Source organism: Miniopterus natalensis, chromosome 5 (assembly GCF_054644295.1).
Source record: "Miniopterus natalensis isolate mMinNat1 chromosome 5, mMinNat1.hap1, whole genome shotgun sequence".
Classification (NCBI taxonomy): domain Eukaryota; kingdom Metazoa; phylum Chordata; class Mammalia; order Chiroptera; family Miniopteridae; genus Miniopterus; species Miniopterus natalensis.
The window spans coordinates 39,934,058-39,960,981 of NC_142085.1; the positions used below are offsets into that span (position 1 = coordinate 39,934,058).

A 26,924-nucleotide genomic window follows, 5' to 3' on the forward strand; every position below is an offset into this window, starting at 1 on the left:
TCTTTAATCCATTTTGAATTTATTCTTGTATATGGTATAAGAATGTGGTTTAGTTTCATTTTTGTGCATGTATCTGTCCAATTTCCCCAATACCATTTATTGAATAGACTTTTATCCCACTGTATGTTCTTGCCTCCTTCGTCATAGGTTAATTGATCATATAGGCCTGGGTTTATTTCTGGGTTCTCTATTCAGTTCCATTGATCTATATGTTTATTTTTATGCCAGTACCATACTTTTTTGATTACTATCATCTTATAGTATAGTTTGATATCAGGTAGTGTAATACCTCCCACTTTGTTCTTTTTCAAGATTTCTTTCAGCGTCTTTTGTGTTTCCATACAACTTTTTGAATTATTTGTTCTTGTTCTGTGACATACACTATTGGTATTTTGATAGGAATTGTGTTGACTCTATAGGTTGCTTTGGGTAGCATGAACATTTTAATGATGTTAATTCTTCCTAGCCATGAGCACAGTATAAACTTCCATTTATTAGTATCTTCTTTGGTTTCTTTAGTGTCTTACAATTTTCTTAGTACAGGTCTATTTTAGAGCATTTGTTTACAATTATGTATGTAGTAGATACAAAACACCTGTGTTATATGTGTACAAGTGGCACTCAAATGTAGTTAGATGTAAACATTTTTACTGTCAAAGTTTAACAACACTTAAGAGATTACATGTATGCATTTAAAACTTGAAGTATCTTTTAAAAACATACTGAACTTTAAAAAACCAGTATCAAAAATAGCTCAACAACCCAGCCAGCGTGGCTCAGTGGTTGAGCATTAACTCACGAACCAGGAGGTCGTAGTTCGATTCCCAGTCAGAGCACATGCCTAGGTTGTAGGCTCAGTCCCCATAGGGGACATGCAGGAGGCAGTCAATCAATAATTCTCATCATTGATGTTTCTATCTCTCTCCCTCTCCCTGCCTCTCTGAAATCAATAAAAACATATTAAATAAAAATAGCTAGACAAAAAACTAGAACCACCCCTAGGGTCCATCACAGATGCAGATAAACTGATTGTTTTATATCCATACAATAAAATACTACTCAACAATAAAATGGAAGGTACTATTAATACACATAACAACTTGAATAAATCTCAAAACATACACTGAGTAAAAAACAGATTTTTTTAAAAAGTACATACTGAATGAATCCATTGATACAAAACTCTAGAATACTAAGCTAGTCTCTACTGACAGAAGCAGGTTAATAAATGCATGGGGAGCAGGGGAAAAGAGAGGAAGGGATTACAAAAGGCCATGAGGAAACTTCTGAGAATGAGTTATATTCGCTGTCTTGAATGTGGTTAGTGATAATGGTTTAATGGTTGTATGCATATGCCAAAAAGTCAAATTATATACTCTAAATATATACATTTTATTATAAGCCAATTATACCAAAATAAAGCTTCAAAAAAAAGATATGTTATTTCTGATTGTAAAAGAATATATAAAAATCTACCTCATAAATACTTAGATTATTTCAGAACATAAAACCACCATAGAACATTTTAAGGTAGAAAACTTATAAATTTATTTTATTACCTTATAACTTTTGGAGCCTGGGGATTTTCAATTCCTTTAACACAAACTTTTTTGACATGATCTCCTGCACTGTGCCCAGTAACAGATTTTTTTTCTTCTACTAAGAAATCCCGGAATGACTTGGATGAAAATGAATGTAGAGAAGATGCCCTGTAAAAGACAAAAGAGATCATGTTAAAACATTCACTTTTTTAAAGGGTCATTGCTGGAAATCACAGGACACAATGGAGAGAATACAGACCAAAAATTTTACAAAATTATATAATTACAGTTTTCAATGCAATGTTAGATTTTTTTGCTGTTAACTATGATGAACTAATCAAAACTATGTGATGAGAAAAAACAATAAATGCAAGTTAACACAAACACAATGATAGCAGTGACATTAATAACAGCTATTACAACTATGCCTCAGGTAATAATAAAAACTATGCTCAATAAATTAAATAATTAAGCTCAGAGAGAACATTACTTCTGCTGAATAATGCTGATAATTTTACTTCTTGATTTGAGTGCTGGTTGCACAATATTGTTCAGTTTGTAAAACTTCATCAACCTATACACTTACAACTATACTTCTAAGTATATATATGATTCAATAAAAAGTCATTTAAAATTTAAACATAATTTTACACCGACAGAATAAAGAAAATTTAAGTTTATCTAAAGAATCTAAAACATAAATCAATTACACTCAACATAGGTGTAATACTTCTGAGTATTAGTTAAGATTGGAATGTATTTTATAACAATATCCACCAAAAAAAACAGGCAAAACATTAAAAATTACCTGCACAGATTATTTTAGCTTCCAAAGATTTCATACTTAGATTTGTATAGTATCAGAGTCTTTTTATCCAGCAATCAATTCTTTACTTTATAATCAAGAATGTAAAAAGGATTTGCAGGGTGGTAGTCAGGATTAGGCACACAGGCTCTGTTGCTAGACTGAGTTCAAATCTTGGCCCTGTTCAAATCTTTAGCTTTGATCTTGGGAAGTTACTGAACCTCTGTGCTTTAGTTTCCTCATCAATAACATGGAGATACTAATACCATCTCCACCATAACAGTTATGAGGATCAAATGTTAGGTTCTGTTTTAAATACATAAATTAATTCAGAGAAATGCTATGTAAATCTGTTACTAACCACAATTTTCACATTTAACAAAACTAGTTTTTATTTAAGAGAAAAAGAAGAAAAAACACAGAAGTTCTGATATGAAGAAATATAATCAGTTAATAGGCTTAGTATCTCTTTCCTTCCTAAAGTCTGACTTGGAAAAATTAATTCAGAAACTTTAGTTATTATTTCGTACACTAGAACTACATTGTACCCTTAGTGTCATTCTCAGAACCTGCAACATTAGTCAAAATTATGAACATAATGTAAACAATTTCCTAGTCTAATTTTAATTTTTCCATTTTTTATTTACTCAGAAAACAAAATGGCCATGTTAATAAGTGAACACTTATAAATGCTGACCAACTAATTCCCCAAAAAGTTTAAATTCATACTTTGAAGATACTATAAAATCCACACCCAGATTAAGTACATAAACTACAGGGTAGGGCAAAAGTAGGTTTACATTTGTTCAGATGGAAAATAATACAATAATTAATAATACAAGAATAAACTCATGTACTCACAACTGTAAACCTACTTTGCCCTACCCTGTATATAGTTATACTCCTGCTGTTTGCAGTTAGGTGTGGCAATAAGTATTAAAAATAACTGGTTCTTGCATTAAAATAAAATTCTATCCAGTTGAATTTTAAATCTAATGTGTAAACACCAAGTGTATATGGGAGCTGGTTACTTTTCATTATCCAGTGTTTAACTTGGAGAAATTAATCTTCAGTGGAAGAATGCACAGTCTTTATGGCCTGGCTTGACTTATGAATGTAAATTCTTCCAAATTCCATTTAGAGTTAGCCTATAAGTTATAGACTAATTTCAATTATTTAACTTTTTAGAGCTAGGGATTTGGTCATTAAAGCAAAATTTTCACGGTTGCTTTAGCAAATTAATCAAGAAACAAATCTTGATTAATTTTTTGTGTGGTTACAAATATCTACAAATGCTTCTCCATGAAGTTTCGCTGGCTGCTCTGATGGAAAATAGCCAGAGCCTATGAGTTAGGAAAGTAAAATCATAGGAAATCAGACACTCTATCAAATTATGGCATGATCAGTGGAAAGAATAATAGAACTCATTTGAGGAAACCTGCGTAAAACATGTTATAAGTAACGACTACTGTGCATGATTGATGAACATGCAAGTTTGATCTTTTCTAAGTATTGTTACATCTCCTATATTTATTCTTAAGGAGATATTATAAGTGACTTATAAAAAAATAACTTTAAGGGTGTAGATCACTACATCTAGAAGTCCCAGAATTACTAGTAGGGTGAATCTTACAACTTGTGCTTTTTATACACATCACTGTGAAGTTTCTTTGTTTAGAGACATGAATTGCTTACAAGAGACATTCAGCAGATTTTCTGGCAGGAGTATTTGCCAGCATGTTCCCAAATGACTAATGATACACTATACTTTACATCATAGTTACCTTGTTTACCAATAGATATGTGTGCTTTTGGGAGGAGAAAGGAATTGGTAATGAAATGGGGAGTGGTTATTTTGTATACATATATAAATTTTTTTATGTTTTGGGTATATATGTGTTTAGGGTAAAATTTTGTGATAAAGTCAAAGTTAGGCAAGTTCCTTTTGAAGAAGTATTTTTAACATGAATACCTAAGTAGGTCATGTTTCTGATATAAATCTATAAAGAAAATTTCTCTCATAATGAGCTAAGATTTTACTTAGGGTAAATGACTTAACTGTGGGCATAGCAGTAGAGTATAGTGATTAAGCTGAGTTTCTAGAGTGAGCTTTGCCTGAATTTAAATCGTGGATATGTTACTTGGTAGCACTGTGAACTTAGATCAGTTATATAACCTTTCTTTGTCCATAAACAAGAGCTAAAAACAGAAGCTATTTCTCCGAGGGTATTGTGAAGATTTCACAGGAGGTAATATATGGAACACATTTAACACAGCACCATCAGTATTGTATAAACAATACATAAATGTTAGCCAGCCATTATTATTTACCTATATAATAATGTAATTTGTAATATGGTCACATGATTAACTGATTTCCTTAACATGCATTAAAGTTTTGGTGATTTTTTTTTTAAGAAAAATCTTATGTGAAGCAGTTTGTGTTCATTTAATCTTTATTGAGTAAACAGAAATTTGGTAAAAAATTTTTAGCTAATTTTGTTATGAATGGATGCTTAGCTCATATGTTAACAAAAACAAAGTATGAATCATTTTCCTCTCATCTTTGTTATCTTTGACTTTATAAGGAGTGTTATTGTCTTGATTTCTTATTGAAGGCAGTGGTAGAGTAGATGGCAAAGTATGAGTGTTGTGATCATTAAGAATTGGGTTTCCGCCCCGCCGGGCGTGGCTCAGTGGTTGAGCGTCGACCTAGGATCCAGGCGATCCGGGTTTGATTCCCGGTCAGGGCACATACCCAGGTTTCGGGCTCAATCCCCAGTCGGGGGCATGCAGGAGGCAGCCGATCAATGACTCTCTCATCATTGATGTTTCTCTCTCTCTCTCTCTCTCCCCCCCTCTCCTTTCCTCTCTCCAAAATCAATAAAGATATATTTAAAATAAAAAAAAAGAATTGGGTTTCCATCCCAGTTCTGCCTTATCTCTGGTGATTTTACCGTCGTTGAGATCCCTAAACTGTGGTTGTACACTTTGTGGTGATGAAAATGCTTCTCTGTCAGGATTGTTATTGTAAAGATTAAATGAGATGACGCATGTATAAGTGTTTTACAAATATAGTTTGGCCAGAGGCTGGTACACATGATTTATTCAAACAAGATATGGAAATTTAGAAGGCCTTGTTTTTTTATGGGGTACCCCAAATAGTATATTATTTCTTACAGAAAATGAAAAAATAAGAATGCTCCTTTAATATGCTTTCTCAGTAAACACTAATTAAAATAGTTAAAAAATGTATCTACATACAAAAACCTTTTGAAAACCATGATGTACTTGTAAAAAACAATTATAATAATAGGTTGTCTTTATTTCCCAAGGCACAGTTTTTAACTAAAAGCAAACAGGAAAATGAAATATTTTAAAAGATGGGGAAATAAGACCTAGGAGTCAAGAACTACCATAAAAGCTAAAATGCACAAATCTATGCTTAATTTATTAAAAATTAGACCATACCAGGCATGTGCTAGTTTTGCGTTTTTTGAAGGAGCAGTTAAAGCTGTTTCCATGCTATTCACTCCTGAGTTATTTTCTTTGGTAGTCATTGCAATCATTTTTCGTTGCTTCTGAGAAAGTTTAACTCCAGGAGAAATCACTTTGCTAGAAATTAAATTAAATTAAACCAATTAGTTTCACTACCTCCGAGAAAGTTTAATTCCATAAGAAATCATTTTGCTAGAAATTAAATTAAACCAATTAACATTAATTTCTGCTTAATGATGAATTACAGGTAATTATATTGCTTTCTGTTTATGTGATGTGATTTTACTATTACTGGATGAAAATGGCCAGGAGTTTCAACAGTGATATCAGTTTATACTATCAATGATCAAGTAATAGCTACATATGAGCTTGCTACTTACTAATACACTGGCATCAAAACTAGTCTACAGTGATCATTTTAAGGGCAAGTTTTTGGCATTTAATATGGTATTTCACAAGAGTTGGACTATTAACTAAATCTTTAGCATATATTTAAGAAATATGTTATGGAGGCTGAACTACCTAGAAAAGAGCTCATAATTAACTTTAACATAAATGCACAAAAATAACAGAAAAGGTCCCGCAGAGCTTTCCAGTTCTTTAGGGCACAACTACAACACGGTCTTTCCTTTTATATATGTGTATTTTTTAAACCAACCCCAAGTTTGTCTTTGGTGTTGCTCCACATTTTTGTCTATTTTCTTCAATTTGCATGATGGTTCTCAGATCCATGATAGGAGGGCTGACAGGACTAAAAGACATAAAAGTTACTTTACAATTCATTTATCCATAAAATACTACCCCCAAACTTCACCGAAACTATAAATTATATATAAGATTTATAATGAAAGGACAAGTTAAGTCTGTTTCATCAGCTGTGGCCAATGTTAAAAAAGATATTTTGAATGAAAGCTAATTTTATATATACATCCATAAATAACTACTAAAATGCATCCAAAGTCATAACGGTAAGTAATATAACTGAAACTCTTAAAGGAAAAAAAAAGCCAAGCAATAGAAAGATTCATAACTTATCTAACTCAGGCAGAACGGACTCAAAGTTCTATTTAAATTCTTATCCTTCAAGATGAATGGGACTTAAAAACTGTATTTCCTTTTTATTTTTAACAAAGAAAAATTCTTACTACTCTCTAATGTTAACAAAAAAACATTTAATGGAAAACTTGGGAATGCTCAACAATACTAGAGACCCACCAGAGGGAGTTATACCATAATGAGAAAAAAATTCTACAATCTTTAGAAATAGCCAATATATTTTTCTGACTTTACACAAAGCTATTCTTAAAACATGTTTAAAAAATAGCCTAATATTAATTAGAAGATGCTTCTAGGTGTTCTCACAAATGTTTACTTAGGCAAAAAAATTTGAGACCAATTTCTGAATTACCTTTAGATCATGAAGCAACATACAATGGGACATAATAATCTTTGTTACAACTGTGCAAAATACAGTGTATTTCAAAATAATTATACAAATCATCCAGATAATAATATAACTGGTAAGTCAATTAACAGTTTTAGAATATTATAAACCACAGTAGGTATATAACGATGAAGCACAAGCTCAATAAGCGCAGAAAAAGAACACTGCGTTTTAACTTTATCTACTCCTTCCGTTTTAAACAACTTTCCTAAATAAATAAAAAATACATGGATAAAATATAGGTTAAAAGTACAGTATAGCATTAAATGAATATCCTCTGAAAATTAACTGTGATAACAATACATTTTGTGAGATTGATCTTAAATACCCCTTAATGTGCTAACAAAACAAAACAAAACAAAAAAAGATAAAGCCTTCAAATGACAAAATGATCTTCCTGGGTGGGATTTTTAACTCATATATACTATCCTCCCCCTACAACTCCACCCCCTTATAAAAAAGATGATATCAAGTCACTGTATGTGTGTGATAGATAGTATTTACTAGTATTCACTGATGAAAATACAAAGGCAATTAAATTTTGTCGGGGGGAAAAAAGAGCCTATTTTAGCTGATTAGTAATTTGTATGCATTAAGGTAATTTTCTGTGTACCATATTAGAAATCTATATTAGTATTTTTAAATGTACTTCATTAAAAATATTCATTTGACTAAAAATTAATGGTACTTTTCAGACTAACAGGTATGGCACAAAATGAATATCCTACCTGAAAGAACCAGCAACCCAACTAGAAGAGCTTGAAGTATCAATTCTGTTACTCGGAATGGGTTGTGGAACAGATATTTTAAGTATTGGTGATTTTTCCCATGGTTTTAAATCTTCCCTTAAATATGTAGGTGGTGCACCATTAACATATGGTTTTGTTTTCCCCTGGGGGTAAAAAAACATTTAAAACAGTGAATAAAAAAGCAAGCTCCTAGCAGAGCAGCTAACACATAGTTGGTACTTAAACAGTGGTTAAATTATATTAAAGAGCAAAATCGTATGACAAAAATCATCTAGCATTTTTAATTCAGTTCTTCCACAGCTTAGTATCTTAACCAATTCTCAAAACAGATCAGTGACTATAACCCAATTATTATGAGCTTTGGGAATAATTTTTCGGAAAAGAAGTTTGCATATTAAATCCCTATTTACATGAGTATTAAACAAAAATGTTAAGATATGAAGCAGTAACTTCAAAATTAAAGTCCACAGCCCTGGCAGAGTGGCTTGGTTGGAGCATCATCCTGTACCCCAAAAGGGTACAGCTGGACTTCCAGTTAGAGCACATACCTAGGTTTCAGTTTGATCCCCAGTAGGAGTGCATACAGGAGGCAACCAATCAGTGTTTCTCTCTTCCTCTCTCTCTAAAATCAATTTAAAAAAATATATACCCTCAGGTGAGGATTAAAAAAAAAAATTAAAGTCTATGACTTTAATATGAGGCAAAATAAATGAAAGTTTAGTAAAAATGTATAATTCACTCTGAATATAAACTACTCAAAATAAAATTAAACTAAAATATTTTTTCTTTTTTTTTTAATCCTCACTTGAGGGTATTTTTTCCACTGCTTTTCAGGGAGAGTGGAAGGGGAAGAGAGGGAGACACATCAATTGGTTGCCTGCAACCGGGGTACATGACTTTGGCCAGAATCAAACCCAGGACTCTTAAGGCCAACACTCTAACCACTGAGCCAAACCAGCTAGGGCTAACTCAATACTGACACTTCAGAAGAAACCCTAAAGCTATTGCTACTACCAAAGGTCAAGGAAGTCATTAAAATTGTATTTCCACTGCCAAGACATTCTTATATTCTTGCCAGACATTCACAGCATGCTTTTAATCTTCCTTTAAACCTCAACTGCATTACAGACCAATCCTCGTGTTAATATGAACTGCCTCCCAATTTCTACCCTACATTTAAAAAAAAACAATTTTTTTAATCAACCCTTGAGGCCTAGAAGATTCTAAGAAAGGGTAAACTTTTCATTGTCTCAGGAATTCTAGTTCTAATATGCGTATGTGTAGGAGTCAGAAAAAAATGAGTCAGTATCTAATAAATTAGACATTTTCCTTCCCTGCAGACTAACATTCAGTGGACTAACAATTATGGAATAAAATGTTACGAGATGTCTAAAAAATGACCTCCCCAGAGTTGACCAGACTAGGAATTCTGCATTTTAACAAATTGTGATAGATTAGGAGAACTCCATTCCAGAGTGTATTGCTTCAGTTAACATCATAGAGAAAAGACTGCAGGATTTGAAATTAGGCGTACATTCAAATCACTTTCCTTTGACAATTTTTAGGTGGTGTTAACTGACATAGCTATAAAGCATATTTTCCATGGATTTTAGTTGCAGAAAGATTAGAAATAAAACATCAAAAAGTGCTCAAAACTGCCATTAAAATCTTTAAATCTGGCAACATTATGCAAATCTGAGAAAACTAACTACACATATTATGTCATTAATGTTATTTTATTATTAACCAACCAGGACAGTGTTTTAAGGTAAAAATAACATAATACTAAAGATAAACTGCCTATAGACCTAAACTTTGAAGTTAAGAAAAGAATATATTAATTTTTAATATAAGTAAAAACAGACCTCAGTCTTATCTGAATGAAATCCTGTTGTGAAATCAGGGGACTGTAAATCTCTAGGACTACCCACTCCTGCATAGCTTCCTTCAGAGTCTGATGTCAACAGTTCTGGAAGCGATTCCACAGAATTGGTCTTATCAGACTTTAATAATCCTAAAAGGTAAATTTAAAATATATATTTTTAAAGATATATACATTAAATATATATGTATTACATTCAGTAAACCAAATAAAACCAAAAGCTTCCATTTATCCATACTTAAATTATAGCCACTATGCCAAAATCTTATAATTCAAGGTAAAAAAAGAAATCAGTTAAAATGAAACCTGAAAAGGAGATTTAAAATTTAGACTTAAAACAACAGCTTCAATTATATACCAATTATGCAATGATCCCAAGGAAGACAGTTCTTTGAAATCTGCTTTAAAAAGTGATTCTGAACTTTTTTCTTCCACATAAAAATAAAAAAGACAAAATTAATAAACTCCAGTCCCTTGCCCTTTCCCTTCTATCTCTCTGTAGAGGTCTCTGCACCCACATAGAGTGGGACTGGCCCAGTAGCACAGGCTTTGCTGAAGCCAACTGTGTTCTGTTTGAAGGATTCCTTCTGCAAAAAAAAAAAAATTAATAAAAGAAAAAATCTGTGGATTAAGAGCTATTTTTAATGAGCTTATTACCTAAAGCCAAAGAGTTGTTATGAAATATATATACCATTTCTTCTCGTAAGCTAAATACTTGTTTCCCTGCCATACCTGGTATCCAGATTCATTAGCAGATCAGAATCATATCAAATATAAACAGAATAAAAAGTAAACTTTTGCATCAGTTCATGTGTGTTTATCACATATTTCAAATTTAGTACAATCTAAATGAAGCAGCAAAATAACCAAAATAAACACATTTTATGGGCTGTAACTAAAAGTTGTGCAATTGATTTAAAAACAAAATATACAATCTCTTATATATTCTAATAAGTGTTGTTCTTTTGAATGTAAATCACCTTGACAAGATATATGCCTCTTTTGTGGTAATCATTGCTAAGACAGAGTTTGAAACTAACATTCAAATATTTTTTGACCACAATATTTTAAATATTTTTAAGGGAGGCAAATTTTTATTTAAGAGAGCATTATTTAATACTGAAATTCTCTGAAAAGTCAATCAGAATAAGTCTAATAAATAAAAAGGATGACTAAAGTGGCCAATAGTTGTTTCGGGTAAAAAAAAAATTTTTTTCACAAAATGTCTCTTGTCTAACTTTAAACGTCAATGCAAATAAATGTTAAGCCTATGTACAACTGTCCTTGATGTAATTTGCCTCATAACTCAAATTTTCTTCCAGAATGGATCTTTTTGGCCCCCAATTAAATTTAACCTTTCAATCATTATCTGTTTTGCCAAAGAAAGAGTGGTATAGCAGGAAGAATATAAAATTGGAATCAGAAAATAAATCTATTTCTGTTGGTCACTACCTTGAATCACTTAAGTTTTCTGAGCCTGTTTCCTCAAGTTTAAAGGAAGGGACAGATATAAATTAGTTCATTACTAAAGTCTCTTACAGCTCTGAAATGCTAAGACTAATGCATGTGCTAACAATAACATTATTTAAAACAAACGAAGTATCTACTTTTCCATAAGTCTTTTAAAGTAACTGGAAAATAGTTTCAAAACTATCTATCCATTTATTCATCCTTCCATCAATCAACCTATGCCTCCTTCTAAAGGCAATTCATACAACACTGAGAGCACAAAATCACTTTAAGATTTTTAAAGGTCCTAAAATAGGAATCAGGAGATATGGTAAATAGGAAACCATTCTTCGGGGCTTATCTTTTGTGTTATCTAAAATAGCTTCCTTACATTATTTATTCCTTTGATTTTTTTTTTATATATCTTTACTGATTTCAGAGAGAGGAAAGGAGAGAGAGAGAAAAACATCAATGATGAGAGAGTCATTGATTGGCTGCCTCCTGCACACCCCCAACTGGGGATCAATCCTGCAACCCGGGCATGTGCCCTGACCAGGAATCAAACCCCGATCACTTGGATCCAAGGTCAAAGCTCAACTGCTGAGCCACGCCTGGCCAGGCTCCTATGATCTTTACTAAGCACCTTTTTTATAATATTTTATTGAACACAAAACAATGTGCAGTTGTATTTTTCAAAGCTGCTTGTAATAAGGTTGACTATGAAAATATGCTGATAGCAACTGTATTAGGTTATATCTTACTGCTATAGACATACCTACTGTTTTTGAAAATCATATTGTAATCTCATTATTTTATAGTCATACTTTATATTTTTATCTAAAGAAATCATTAAAATTTAGACAGTTTAATCTGAATCTAGAATGGGAGACAGTCTATAAAACCACTGGCCTGAACTTTTCAAGACAAAACAAAACAAAATGGTATGAGGGGTGCTACTCTTAGTTAAAAGATACTACAGAGATATTAAGAAAAGGCAAAGTCAATCTTGATAGGATACTAGATTTTTTTAAAGGCTAAAACAAAAAAGGCTATAAAAACATTTTTGGACAACTAGGGAAATCTGGATATAGACTATTACTAAATAATATTAATGAATTAAATTGTCTTAGATGTGATAATGGCATTGTGGTTGTGTAGGAGAATATTCTTAGGAGATTCATATAAAAGTTTGGGGGGAAATGTCATGTCTACAACTTACTTCCAAGTGTATCAGTTAAAAAAGTGTGTGTATAGAATGTTTGGAGGATGAGGGAAGAGGGCATGCAACAGAAAGACTACAAGAAAAAGCAAATGTGGTTAGAGGTTAACAATAAATGCAGATGAAGGGTATAAGGTGTTTATGGTATTTTTCTTCCATCTTTTCAAGTTAAATATTTTCAAAATAAAAAACCAGGAAAACTTTTTTAAAAATAACTACATAACCTTTACTTTCAAACAGGCTAACATAATGCCTAGATAGAAAATGTGTTATATTCTACTACTGGATTATATACCTCCTTATGCACATGAATGGCATCTCACTTGACATCTCCCTCAGAGCACTGATAAATACAAACTCAATCCATGAGATAACAGTATCTGTCATGTTTAGCCCACCTCTGCTAACCTTCCATGCCACTGGACACAGTGGTCTTTCTAAAAGCATAAATCTTATCTAGTCACACCCTGCCTTAAAAATCCATTTATAGCTAACCAGTCTTCAGAATAAAATCCAAATACCTTGGTTTAGCATGCAATACCTCCAAAATATGACCCTCTCTAACCTATCTCCTATCTGCACACACCCTAAATGGCTGGGCCATGCTGAACTATATATACAAGAAATGTGCAGTTCTTTCTATTGCATCTAGGCTTGGGAACATATTACCCCCTTCTCTTAGTAGGTATATCTACCTGCCTCCTTTTCTGGGCTAAATTCTCTTCATTTTTCAAGATCCAACTCAGGTATCACTTTCCACTAAGAGATCCTTCCTATCTTCTCAGACTACTTTGCATGTCCCACAGCAAACTTCAGAGCACTTATCACAAATACTATCACACTCTGTAGACACCCTAAGACAATTTTTTATTTCAGCAGCCCCAGAAAATAACATATAATAGTATTTAATACATGTTAAATGAATTAGATAATAGAGACATGAAAGGTTATATCCAGAAATACATCCTGAAACACTTTCCACTAACCTGTAGATGGTAGGCTCTGAATAATATCGGAAAGGTTATAACCTCCAGAACTATCTGAACGCTTACGTGGCTTCTTTTTTGCTTTTGTTTTGGCCTTCTTGAACATACTTTCCCTAGGAAAAAGCACAGAAAAGTCACTTTTTAAAAAACAAGTTAAGATGAAAGAGAAGAACTATGCATGTTGATAAAACACACAAGGATATACATACTATAGTCACATTTATCTATGTAGTCTGGGGCCAGTTACTCAATTTCACTGAACCTCAGTGTGATACTATTACTTATTCTGACTCTAGCATTTCTGTGAAAGTTAGAAACAAGATGGTATACAAGAAAATTCTTTGAAAAGTAAAATACTGCAAATGTTCACAAACTACAATCTTGAATGAGAAATATTTGCTGATAACTTTTAAAGCATTCCAAGGAATGCTTCATCCCCTAGAATAAGTAGTATTAATCAAGAAAGGGAAAATAAAATTACCTATAAGGACAACTACCTTTTTTTAACTAAAAATTACAGATCTCATTATATAATTCAACAGTTATACAAATCAGCTGTGAATAATATTTTGTAAAGGATAACATATTTGTCAATGCTAATAATTTTATAATTTAAACAGCCAAGTATCCTAAGTGCTACCAAACTCTAGAAAAGGGATTTAAAAAAAAAAAGAAGAACATATCTGGAACCCAAGAGCAGTTTTTCAGTGAGCTACATAGTAAGTTACTACACAAACATGACACCACAACATATATGTATAGTAAATGAGTTGAACAACCGAAGACTGGTTGTTCAACAGGTCATTTACCAAGAAGAAGTAATTCTGTTAGCAGTTGATAAGTAAATCTAAGCCATTAATTGGAAATTCTAAGCAAGGCTTGTTAAATGGTTGGTCCCAGTACTGGGATGTTACCTAGAGCCTGGGATACTTTGGTTCACTATAAAGAGGAATCTAGTCTTCATACCAAGGTGGGGAAGTGAAAATCACTTGGTTGAATGAGGATCATAAAGAAATCAATGCTCTTTTCCAAATCCAACCACTAACTCTGGTCTTCATAAAGCTGGAATTGCTCATTCTTAAGCCTTTCCAGAATTATGTTTTAGTTTTTTTCTGTTCTAAATCATTACTGCTCAAGCAACTCTTTCCAACTTCTAAAACTGTCAAAGTCTCCTAACTACTGTCTTCTCCTTTCCTGTTCTCTGAGCTTTAGCACATTATGCCTTTTTTATTTCTTTAACCTCAGCAGGGTTTGGGAAGGTAGTTAAGATAAATACACTAATTCAACCCAACATGTTTAACCTGAAGGCTACATTCCTTTCATATTCATAGGTAATTTTGTTATATCTGCAAATATAAATTATTCACTTACTTTGTACTAAACCAAGGATAAGAATGAGCATAAATACATGTCTTATGTCAGGTTTCTCAATTTCTTTTTCAATATCAATATAAAAGTGTCCAAGATCTGGAATGGGGAGGTGGGGAGAAGAAAAAAAGGAAACAGAGCTTACGAATAACTTTGTTCAGTATTTATTTCTTCTTTCAAAAAAATATCTCCATCTTCTACTAGTTCCAAATAGCTAATATCTGGTCCATCTTGATATGGTGTGATGACTCTTTTATCCATTGCTGGAATCTACAGAAAAAAAGATGTCACCTTTTAAATACACAATTTATAAAGATTTCTTGAAAGATTGCTATAATGTCCTATTTGTTTTACTATGTGGTGACATAAACTAGAGAAAGTCTAGAATGCCTCATGGCTTTCTAAATTTAAATCAGGGGGCTGATTAGATTAAAAGTTTATTCCATTAAGTCGTAAAAATTTAAAAAAAAAATTTTTAAATAAAGAAAACCTTGACAAAAAAGGCTCCCCTTTATTAAAAATACAAATAAATCTATTTGTTAGGGATCACAAAAATCCATGTTTTTGCACTGTCCTGACCCTTGGTAAATAAAAAATAATGTAAGACTCTGAAGCTTTCAATAACTTTATAAAGGAATTAAAAGATCTTATCATTAACTATCTTTAATTTCAATTATCTATGGGATCTGTAAAGAAATACTAAGTCCTATTTTCTAAATGATGCTAATGTATTAGAATTCACTAGGAAATTATTCCATTGAGAAGTCTGACCTAATATACTGCTTTAAATAATATCATTAAAAAAAAACACATAAACCTTACCATTTTTCGGTAAAATGCAGAAAGATCCTTCAAAACACCAACACTTAAAACATCAAGAGACCTAACAAGATACAAAATTTTACATTAACACTCAAGTAACTTAATACCTGTCAAAATTTTCAAATATATAGAGATATTTTATATTGCTGAATAAGTATATTCTTAAAATATTAATATCTAGCTGTTACAAATTCTTTTAGGAAGTATGCACAGTTATATATTAAACAGCATGAACACACTAGACAAATATTTTACATAAAACTCAAGCAACTCTTATAAGTGATAGAAAAATCTTTTCTATCATAATGAAATAGGAAGTACATATTCATTTTTCAACTTTCGTTTTCCACAATAATCTTTGAAGGAGTGCTTATACTGATAGAACAATAGCCTATCAGGATACCTAAATTTTATCTAGAATTATCACTGCTACCAATTACCTGCATGACCTTGAGCAACTCACTTTACCTCTCTGGGCTTTAGTATATTCACGTGCAAAATGACATTCAGACTAGACCAATAGGATTCAAAGTAGATTTTAAGAAACTCAGGTTCCAAAGATGTACTTTAAGACATCAGTAAAAATTTAAATCAAAGTTTATATTCCGAAATATGTTTTAAACTATTTTTACAATTAATCTAAAACAACTTGCACATTCATACGAGTACCATACCAGTTTTAACATTTTGAAGATAATTAACTTGTGAAGCTGTGTCAATATTAGTGTGCCCTCCTTTTCTGTGCACATTTATTTGCACTTTTTCTAGCAAACACATATTTGATTAGGAATGGCCAAGTTTGTACAAATCTTTGGTTTAATGCAAGTTATACATATCTACTCATGTAAAATTGCATTAGTACAGACATAATCACGCTATGTGCCATCCTTTATACAATAGTTCAGCTGATGCACTTACCACAACCTAATAATTGAACAATAGTAGTATGACTCATCATTTTCCAATATAGTTTAGATAGGTGTGGTGCTTACTTTACATTTTGGCTGATTCCTATCTGACAAATTGAATGAGCTTAATTTGTTTAAAAATTTCTATGATTAGATTACTACTGTAATGTTAGCAAAGAAATTCTTCTGAAATTCTAGCTAGGCTCTCACACAAAAATTCCAGAGGCATTTTCAAATGACATTGTCTAATATCCCATAACATTAATTTGTACTTGAAAAACATTATTTACAAAATAACAAAGCAATAAACTGCCAAAATAGTATTTCCTCTAAATTGAACCCTAACGGGCAATTATTAAAACTCTGTTAGCAAAACACTTTTATTTCAATCAGTTTTGGAATTAGTTTCATTAAAGATTATCCTGAATTTGAAAGGTGAGTTATCAAAAACTGTTATCATTTAAAATAAATTATATAGGTTAAGGTTTTCTTGATTCTTTACAAAAAAAAGTTTCCTGGGTTTTTTATCTTTAATATGAATATATAAACAGAGTCTAATTCATAAGGTTTTCATGAAATTAACTGTACCTCTGTAATACTTTTAGAATGCTGCCTGGCACATTAGAATTTGTTATTAATAATTTTTATTACCACCATTAAAAATTATGGCAGTATTGGTTGTTATTATGAATAACATAAAATACAGAAATAAACTGGATACCAAAGCTTTAAAAATGCAAAATGACACTAAGATTGCTAATCTCAAATTTTTGTTCACCAAAACACTCATTTTTCTCACCATTGACTTTATAGTGAGTTAAATGTAATAAATTTTGACTTTATTAGAAAAAAAATCTGTAAATTTATTTCATTATAAATTCCACTGCTAAAACAACTGAAAATAGAATGAAATTTCCAACATCCTTCTAATTCTAAAATGTCTAAGACTCCTAACCTAAATCATTAACATATATCAAATAATTTCCATCCAGGTAATTCTCATAATATGAAATATTAACTTACAAAACAGGGTATATATATTTAGCTGATTTTTTATGTAACATGTGTCATTTTTCATAAGAAACATTTCATTACACATTGATTTCTATGTAAAGCCTTCAACACACCTATCAGCTTGTAACAAACTAGAGGAAATGAATTTTTCAGACCACCCCTTGCAGCCTAAGTTTGACAGGAAATGTCTTAAAGAGAATAAATACATAGAGAAAATAGAAATCAACCAGCAACAAATTTTATGCATGCTTTCATGTAAAGTAATTACTAGTATTACAGATAGTTTCCAAAAGCCAAGTTCACAATTACATAGTTACAAATCAACCTAAACAAGCAAAGAGATATACATACATATAAAAAATATACTTGTGATAATATTGTTCCACAACTCTCCAACCAGAATGTAAGCTCCACTGAGAGTAAGGATTTTGTCTATTTTGTTCATTGTTGTACCTTATCAACAGCTAGCATATAGTAGGCACTCAAATGTTCATGGAATAAATAAATCCTCTTACTTTTTTTTTTTCTACAAAGCTGTAATTTATCATTATTCACTTTTAAATTACCAATATAACTGCTATTGTTTATAAATAATTGCTTTTGCAACGATCATATAATATATGCACCAACCTACCTTGCTTCAAGTAAAGCTGCCATATTCAGTCCTATAAACTGTAAACAAGATAGTTTCAATTGCTCAGCATTATACATTGCTGCAAATTCTAGTAGCATAGCCGCATTCTTGAGGGTAACTATAAAGGAAGAAAATACATGCAAAATGAGATGAAAGGCATGTTACTACAGAAAATGAAATATGCTTATGTCTAAAGTTGTCAAGTTTAAACATTTAGAACAAGAAAAATTGATAGTTTCTTGCTAAAAATAACTTATATAAGGGCAAATATAGAACTCATTTTTCATCCTAATATGCCAAAATAATTTTAAATGATTGGTTATGAGAAAAAATAAGCACAAAAAATTTTTTTAAGCAAAGAAAATGGAGAAGGTGCATTACAGTGTCACCTAAAAGCAAATACATAAGAATTGACAATTTTGCACCTAATAATTTTAGAATATTTTTAACTTTCATTGATAAACAGCTTTTCTTTTCATTTATATAGCCCAGAATAGTAATTCTCTCTTCTATAAAACTAAAGCTATTTTTAAGACTATGAGAAATCATTCTGTAAAATATATTTATGTTGAGTAATCTATCAATTTATGTGGGAATATCTGCATGTATACACACATACAATATATTTGGAAAAATGCGTACATCTATATCTTACGATATAGTTCATGGCAGTGCAGAATCTGGCATACTGTACAAAAGATTCTGCATTTTCTTATAATGCTAGTAACTTTATATATGATGTTTTGCTAGAAGACTGTCCCAGAATATCCTACCTACCTAGCATGTAACTTTGCCTTCCCGAACCTCTCCATTCTTTTTCTTATTTACTCTAAGTCATGGCCAAAAGAGAAACACAAATGTCTTCTACACCAGGCTTCCACCATTTCTTTTCTTTCTCCCTTATAACTGTCAAAAGGTATAACTGCAAGCAATAATCGTCTCCATCTCACGCTAGACTAACCTAGTTTCAACTAATGATTGCTTAATCCATAGTCTCCCACTTCAAGGAAATTAAAATGGATCATATAACGATTTTAGAATTGTTCAGTTGGGAACAAGGATTGCCCAATAACTAGAGACCAAACCATTATCTTGCTAGGTTCTAGGAAGATTGAGGAAGTCATTAATAAAGGCAACTGTGCAGCAGGGGCCAAGAAAAAAAATATCCAAGAGATACCAGGAAAGTGAATAGAACAACTAAAAATGTCATCTATACTTTATACCTACTGAATGTTGCTTCCTTTATTTTACTCATATTTCCCTTTTCTTGCTTAAAAAATCAGAGATCTCTTTTTGATAACCCAGAGCTAAAGAAAAGCGTATAAATAGGACACTAGAGCTAAAACAAACTACTAGCAAATACAGATTAGAAAAACTTGACAGGAAATCACACTTCCTTTAAGTGGTAATGTGGCAATGAAGGAGACACAAAACTTTTGTATCAGGCTAAGGAAATGTAACCTTTATCCTAGAATAAGCAATTAAAAATATTTGAACAGGGGAGATATAATTAGTTCCTCCAGAAAGATTAAAGAGAAATTAGAAGGCAGAAAAAGGACTTAAAATACTACATTATACAGAAAAGATGGGAAAAAGTGAATTCAACTAGCATGGTCACAGAGGGAATATAAAGGTGGGAGAAATGTGATCAACTCAGTTAAGATGAATCAATTTTGACATCTAAAAGAATCTGGTATAAGGAACAAAATAACAAAAAGCAACTTGCAGTTTCAAAGCTGAGTGTTCAGGAGAAAAGACATGCAATTAACTGAAATAATGAACAGAGAAAGAAATTAAAAGAGATGTGTTTTGACCAAATATATTAGTGGGACCGTTACATAAACATCCAACAAAGAGTAGGAAATGGGTAGCTAAACAGACTTACAGCCAAGACCAGGGCAAGGGTAAAAATTTCTGCTTCCAAACTTACCCTTGAAATTCCAAAATAAATGTCACACCATCTTTATTATTCCAAGTTTTGTGACATTTTTAAAAACATATTGCAATTCTAAGATGTACATATTTTCACATATTAATATCTCTGAAATAAGGATATGCTTACAAATGATGACATGAAATCATTTAAATATTTTGACAATTTTCATGATACAAAAGAACACTGGTGCATTTTACCATAAATGGCATCAAAAGTCAATAAAATACAGTAATACTGGACCAACCTGAAAACATACTAATATCCAAATTCAAAAATACTCACGTTTTTCAGTTAATGCTACTTCACAAATCTCTTTCAATCGAGTTATGAGAAGCTGGTCAGCGACCACAAGAACACTGCAAATAAAATCCACATTTTGAGATTCTAAAAAAAAAAAAAGAAAATAAGCATCACTTGTTATTGCTTTATAAACATAACACCTAGGAAAACAAGTAATTAAGACAGTAAAAGAGAATTATAATTATTTTCTAAATGTTGGAATGGTAACTATGATAAACAGCATTAATATCACAATATTTCTACCTTTTAATAGAAAGCTAGAAACATATACACCAAAATGCTTCACACTAGGACCATAAAATGGTCAACTTGAGTTGATCTTTTTAGTCGAGAGGGCTATTACAATGCCTGACTTATTTAAAATCTCTCATATTGTTAAACAAACATTTCTCAAATTAATAAACAAGGAAGAAAGTCAAATCTTAACATCAAATTTAATATAGGTATATGTTAACATACACATATAAATGCATATACGGGGAGGGAGGAAGGGGATTAGGGGTGAATAATGCTCTTAGGCTTCCTTATTTAAAACTGGTCATCTAGCCTGGCCGGCGTGGCTCAGCGGTTGAACATCTACCTATATGATCCAGGAGATCTGGGTTCGATTCCTGGTCAGGGCAAATACCGGGGTTTCGGGCTCTATCCCCATCAGGGGACATGCAGGAGGCAGCTGATCAATGACCCTCTCATCACTGATGTTTCTTTCTCTCTCTCCCTTTCTCTCTCTGAAATCAATAAAAATTTAAAAAAAATAATAAAACTGGTCATCTAAGGATACTTTTTTTTTTAACTTACAGGAATTCCTTAATTTAAAATAACCTTATTGGCCAGCGTACTAATGGCCTTAAGTAATGCCCCTGAACCCATGACAGAATAACGACATAAATAGAAAAAAACAAAAACACCAAAGGAAGAAAGAGGGAGAAATGCTTAAGAAAAAATGAAGAGATGAAGTCATTGGGAATAGCAGACTACGGACTAGTTCCAAAATTCCTCTCCTCCACAAAGGCAATGAGAATACTGCAAAAAAAATTGTCCAAATCAACTTTTTCAGAATTCTAAAAATTAGCCAAATAGTTACAATGATCTTGGGAGTGCTGACTCAAGACAGTGAGTTTTGGGACATTGTAGCTTTTTCTCTTCATACCCTCCTCTCTCCTCCTCCACAGTAATCTTACAAACCACCAACCAAGCAATCACAGTGAAAATGAACAATTACAGCCCCTGGAGGAGACAGAACAATTGTGGAACAACATTATTAAAAAAACACAACAAAACACAGTCATTATTTGACCTGTACGGCAGGTCCCTGGAAACCCCACCCACTATCAGGGCTTGTCTTTGACCTACTCAAAGCTTACCCAATGTGAACAGCCTCTTCCTTAGGGGCATTTATTAAAAACAATCATCAGTAATTGTCTCACACTGAAGCTGACTGAGACAATGATAATGGATGGAGCAAATAAGAAACAGATTTTGAAAACTTACAAAGAACAGGTAGGAAAAAAGATGTTATAACTGAATGTTTGTGTCCCCTGAAAATTCACATGTACAAAGCCCTAATTTCCAGTGTGGCTATATTTGGAGATGGGACCTCTAAGGAAGTAATTAAGATTATATAAAATAAAAAGGGTAGGGCCCTGATCTGACAGAATTAGTGTCCTTCTAAGAGACATCAAAAATATCTCTATCTCTCCCTCTCCCATCCCCACCTCTACACATACACACACACACGCATATGCATGAGTGTGCAAAAGGCCATGTGAGGACATAACAAGAAGGCAGCCATATACAAGACAGGAAGAGAGTTCCAACATACTCCTTTAAATATAAAAGGACACACTAAACAACAAACCCTGAGGAAGGGGAAGAATCTGATTTTAAGAGTTGCCACATTATATTATTTAAATGTTCAGTTTTCAACAACAAAAGTATGAAAGATGCAAAGAAAAATATAAGTATGGTTCATATATAGGAAAAAAAGCAGCCAAGAGAAACTGTCCCTGAGAAGCCAAGATGCTGAACTAAAAGTTTAAAGCAGCTATTTGAAATATGACCAAAGAACTAAAGGAAATTATGTCTAAAAAACTAAAAGGAAGCATAAGTATAAAGTCTCATGAAATCAATAGCACCAATGAAAACAGAAATGAGATTATCCAACCTGACGAATAGAAAGAAAAAAGAATGAATAAAAGTAAACAGAATATAAATGAACTATGGAATACCATCCATCACACCAAGATACATATGGGAGTCCAAGAAGGAGAAGGGAAAGGGTATAAAGAATATCTGAAGAAACAATAGCCCAGAGGAGGGAGTAGAAATAAAAGTATAGAAGTTTTGTATGCAACTGAAGTTAGGTTGTGATTAGTTTAAAATATTGTTGTAAGATGTTATATGGAAATCTTATGATAACCACAGAGCAAAAACCTATAGTAGATACACAAAAGAGAAAGAAATAAAAGGATATCACTACAAAAAACATCATTAAACCACCAAGGAAGATAGTAACGAAGGAACTACAAAATAGTCAGAAAACAACAAAATGCCAATAGTATGTTCTTACCCATCAATAATTACTTCAAACGTAAATAGGTAAGATTCTCTGATCCTAATTGAAGGACAAAGTGGGTGAATGGATAAAAAAACAAGATCCAACTCCTTTTACCTTTAAGGACACACATAGGTTGAAGGTGAAAGGATGGAAAAAGAGGTAAGAAAAGGAGGGCAGGAGTGGCTATGTTTATATCAGACAAAATAGGCTTTAAATCAAAAACAGTCACAAAAGACAAAGAGGTTACTATACAATGATAAAGGGGTCAATACCTCAATAAGATATAACAATTATAAAGATATATACAAACCACATTGAACCTAAATATACAACATATCTATTAAAAGAAGTAAAGGCAGAAATAGACATCAATATACAATAATAATGGAGGGCTTCAATACTCCATATTCAAGTATGGATAGATCATCCAGATGGAAAATCAGTAGAGACACAGCAGACTTGACCAACACTATAGACCAAATGGCCCTAACAGACATATGCAGAGCATTCTATCCAACAGAAGCAAATACGTATTCTTCTCAAGTGCACACTAAACATTATACAGAAGAGATATGTTAGGCCACCACAAAAATAAAAAAAAAATAGAACAGGAGAAAAATTGGAAAATTCACATATGTGGAAATTAATCAACACAGTCCTAAACAACCAGTAAGTCAAAAAAAATTAAAGAGAAAGCAAAAAAAAAATATCTTTTGAGACATATGAAAATGGAAACACAACATACCAAAAACTGATATAAAGCAAAAAAAGTTCTAACAAGAAAGTTTACACTGATAAATGCCTTAATAAAAAAGAATTCAAAAGAACAACCTTAAGACTTTTTACACAACAAAGAACAAGAAAAAGAACAAATGAAGCCCATAGTTAGAAGAAGAAAGGAAATAATTACAGCAGAAATCAATGAACTAGATACAATACAAAAAAAAAAAAAAAAAAAAAAAGATCAACAAAATTAAGAGTTGGTTATTTGAAAAGATAAACAAAATTAACAAACCCTTAAGTGGACTAAGAAAAAGAGAGGACTCAAAATTATAAATGTGAGAAATTACAACTGATACCAAAGAAATACAAAGGATTATAAGAAACTACTTACTGTGAACACTTGTATGTTAATGAACTGGAAAATCTAGAACAATTGGATAAATTCCTACAAATGTACAAAAATCAGATGATCATATCAATAGATGCAGAAAAAGCATTCAACAAAATCCAGCACCTATTTCTGATAAAAACTCTCAGCAAAGTGGGAATAGAGGGATCATACCTCAACATAATAAAGGCCATATATGACAAACCTACAGCCAACATCATAATCAATGGGCAAAAACTAAAACCATTTCCCCTAAGAACAGGAACAAGACAGGGGTGTCCACTTTCACCACTCTTATTCAACTTAGTACTGGAAGTCCTAGCCACAGCAATCAGACAAGAAGAAAACATGAAAGGCATCCAAATTGGAAATGAGGAAACAAAACTGTCATTATTTGCAGATGACATGATATTGTACACAGAAAATCCTGAAAACTCCACCAAAAAAAGACTAGATTTAATAAATGAATTCAGCAAGGTATCAGGATACAAAATTAACACCCAGAAATCAATGGCATTTTTATAGACCAATAATGAACTCTCAGAAAGAGAAACTAAAAAAAATTCCCATTTACCATTTCAACTAAAAAAATAAGTTACCTAGGAATAAACTTAACCAAAGATGTAAAAGACCTGTACTCAGAAAACTACAGGACACTGAAAAAAGAAATAGAGGATGACATAAACAAATGGAAAAATATACTATGTTCATAGATTGGAAGAATTAACATCATTAAAATGTCCATACTACCCAAAGCAATCTATAAATTCAGTGCAATCCCTATTAAAATACCAACAGCATATTTCACAGACCTAGAACAAACACTTTGAAAAATTTATATGGAACCAAAAAAGACCCTGAATAACCACAGTAATCTTGTGAAAGAAGAACAAAGTTGGAGGGATCACAATACCAGAGATCAAGTTATACTACAAAGTCACTGTAATCAAAACAGCCTGGTACTGGTACAAGAACAGACATATAGATCAGTGAACAGAACAGAGAATCCAGAAACTGACCCACGCCATTATGGTCAATTAATATTTGACAAAGGAGGCAAGAACATACGTTTTAAAGACAGTCTCTTCAATAAATGGTGTTGGGAAAATTGGACAGGTACATGCAAAAAAATGAAGCTAGACCACCAACTTACACCATACACAAAAGTAAACTCAAAATGGATAAAAGATTTAAATGTAAGACATAAAACCATAAAAATCCTAGAGAAAAACATAAACAGCAAAATCTCAGACATCTCTCATAGTAGTATGTTTGCCGATACATCTCCTAGGGCAGGAGAAAATAAATGGGACTGCATCAAAATAAAAAGCTTCTGCACAGCAAAAGCAACCATCAACAAAACGAAAAGGGAGCCCACTATATGGGAGAACATATTTGCCAAAGACACATCTGATAAAGGGTTAATGTCCAAAATATGTAAGGAACTCATACAACTTAACAAAAGGGTGACAGACAATCCAATTAAAAAATGGGCAAAGGACCTGAATAGACACTTCTCCAAAGAGGACATACAGATGGCTAAGAGACATATGAAAAACTGCTGAACATCACTAATCATCAGAGACGTAAACTAAAACCACAATGAGGTACCACTTCACATCTGTCAGAATGGCTGCCATCAACAAATTAATGAATGACAAGTGCTGGCGAGGGTGTGAAGAAAGGGAACCTGAGTACACTGCTGGTGGGAATGCAGACTGGTGCAGCCACTATGGAAAGCACTATGGAGTTTCCTCAAAAAAAAATTAAAAGTTGACCTGCCATTTGACTCAGTGATCCCATTTCTAGTAATATATCCTAAGAAACCCAAAACACCAATCACAAAGAACTTATGCACCCCTATGTTCATAGCAGAGCACTTTACAATAGCTAAGATCTGGAAACAGCCCATCTGCCCATCAGTAGATGAGTGGATAAAAAAAACTGCAGTACATTTACACCATGCAATACTATGCAGCTGTAAAAAAGAAGGATCTTTTATCCTTTGGGACAGCATGGAGGGAACTAGAAAGTATTATACTAAGTGAAATAAGCCAGTCAGAGAAAGGCAACTACCACATGATCTCACTTATATGTGGAATGTAATAAACAAAATAAACTGATGAACAAAATAGATCCAGAGGCATAGAAACATGGAACAGACTGAGGGATCTCAGAGGGAAGGCGGGGAGGGAGGAGTGGAAGGGGAGAGAGTAATCAAAGAACTTATATGTTTATAAGCATAACCCATGGACACAGACATTGGTCTGGGGAGGGCTGGGGGTGGGGTGGAGAGAATCAATGGGGGTAAAAAGGGGTCATCTGTAATATTTTCAACAATTAAATCTAATCTCGACAAATAAATATAATTCTTATATAGTTCATTTTCACATAAGGTAATGAAAACTTGCTTTTTCCACTCCTTTACTGTTAGTAATCGTGCCTATTGCTAACTCTAAATTAAGCCTCTGTTGATGACTTATTTCAATTAAGAGTAGAAATTAAGATTCATGTTGATTTTACCATTATTCAAATATCTTAAAAATCTAAAATACCGTTTGTTTTTTTTTTGTTTTTTTTTAAATTGATTTCAGAGAGAGAGGAAGGGAGAGGGAGAGAGAAACATCAATGATGAGATTGAGTCATTGATCAGTTGCCTCCTGCACGCCCCCTGCTGGGGATCAAGCCCACAACCTGGGCA

General features: G+C 32.4%; 1 protein-coding gene across 4 annotated transcripts in view; it reads right to left on the reverse strand.

Annotated features, from left to right (window-relative positions):
* The window catches only part of IBTK (inhibitor of Bruton tyrosine kinase), a 70,224-nt gene that overhangs the window by 11,456 nt on the left and 31,844 nt on the right, over window positions 1-26,924 (reverse strand). For 3 of the 4 annotated variants that reach the window (XM_016207351.2, XM_016207349.2, XM_016207350.2), the window contains exons 17-26: window positions 20,538-20,639; window positions 18,320-18,437; window positions 15,764-15,824; window positions 15,087-15,211; window positions 13,574-13,686; window positions 9,903-10,051; window positions 8,017-8,180; window positions 6,503-6,595; window positions 5,818-5,961; window positions 1,560-1,709 (exon numbers count right to left, since the gene is read on the reverse strand). In XM_016207351.2, the coding sequence (XP_016062837.2) occupies window positions 1,560-1,709; window positions 5,818-5,961; window positions 6,503-6,595; window positions 8,017-8,180; window positions 9,903-10,051; window positions 13,574-13,686; window positions 15,087-15,211; window positions 15,764-15,824; window positions 18,320-18,437; window positions 20,538-20,639 (1,219 nt within the window). The remainder of the gene's footprint in view (window positions 1-1,559; window positions 1,710-5,817; window positions 5,962-6,502; window positions 6,596-8,016; window positions 8,181-9,902; window positions 10,052-13,573; window positions 13,687-15,086; window positions 15,212-15,763; window positions 15,825-18,319; window positions 18,438-20,537; window positions 20,640-26,924) is intronic. The other variant, XM_016207352.2, reaches the window with a different exon arrangement.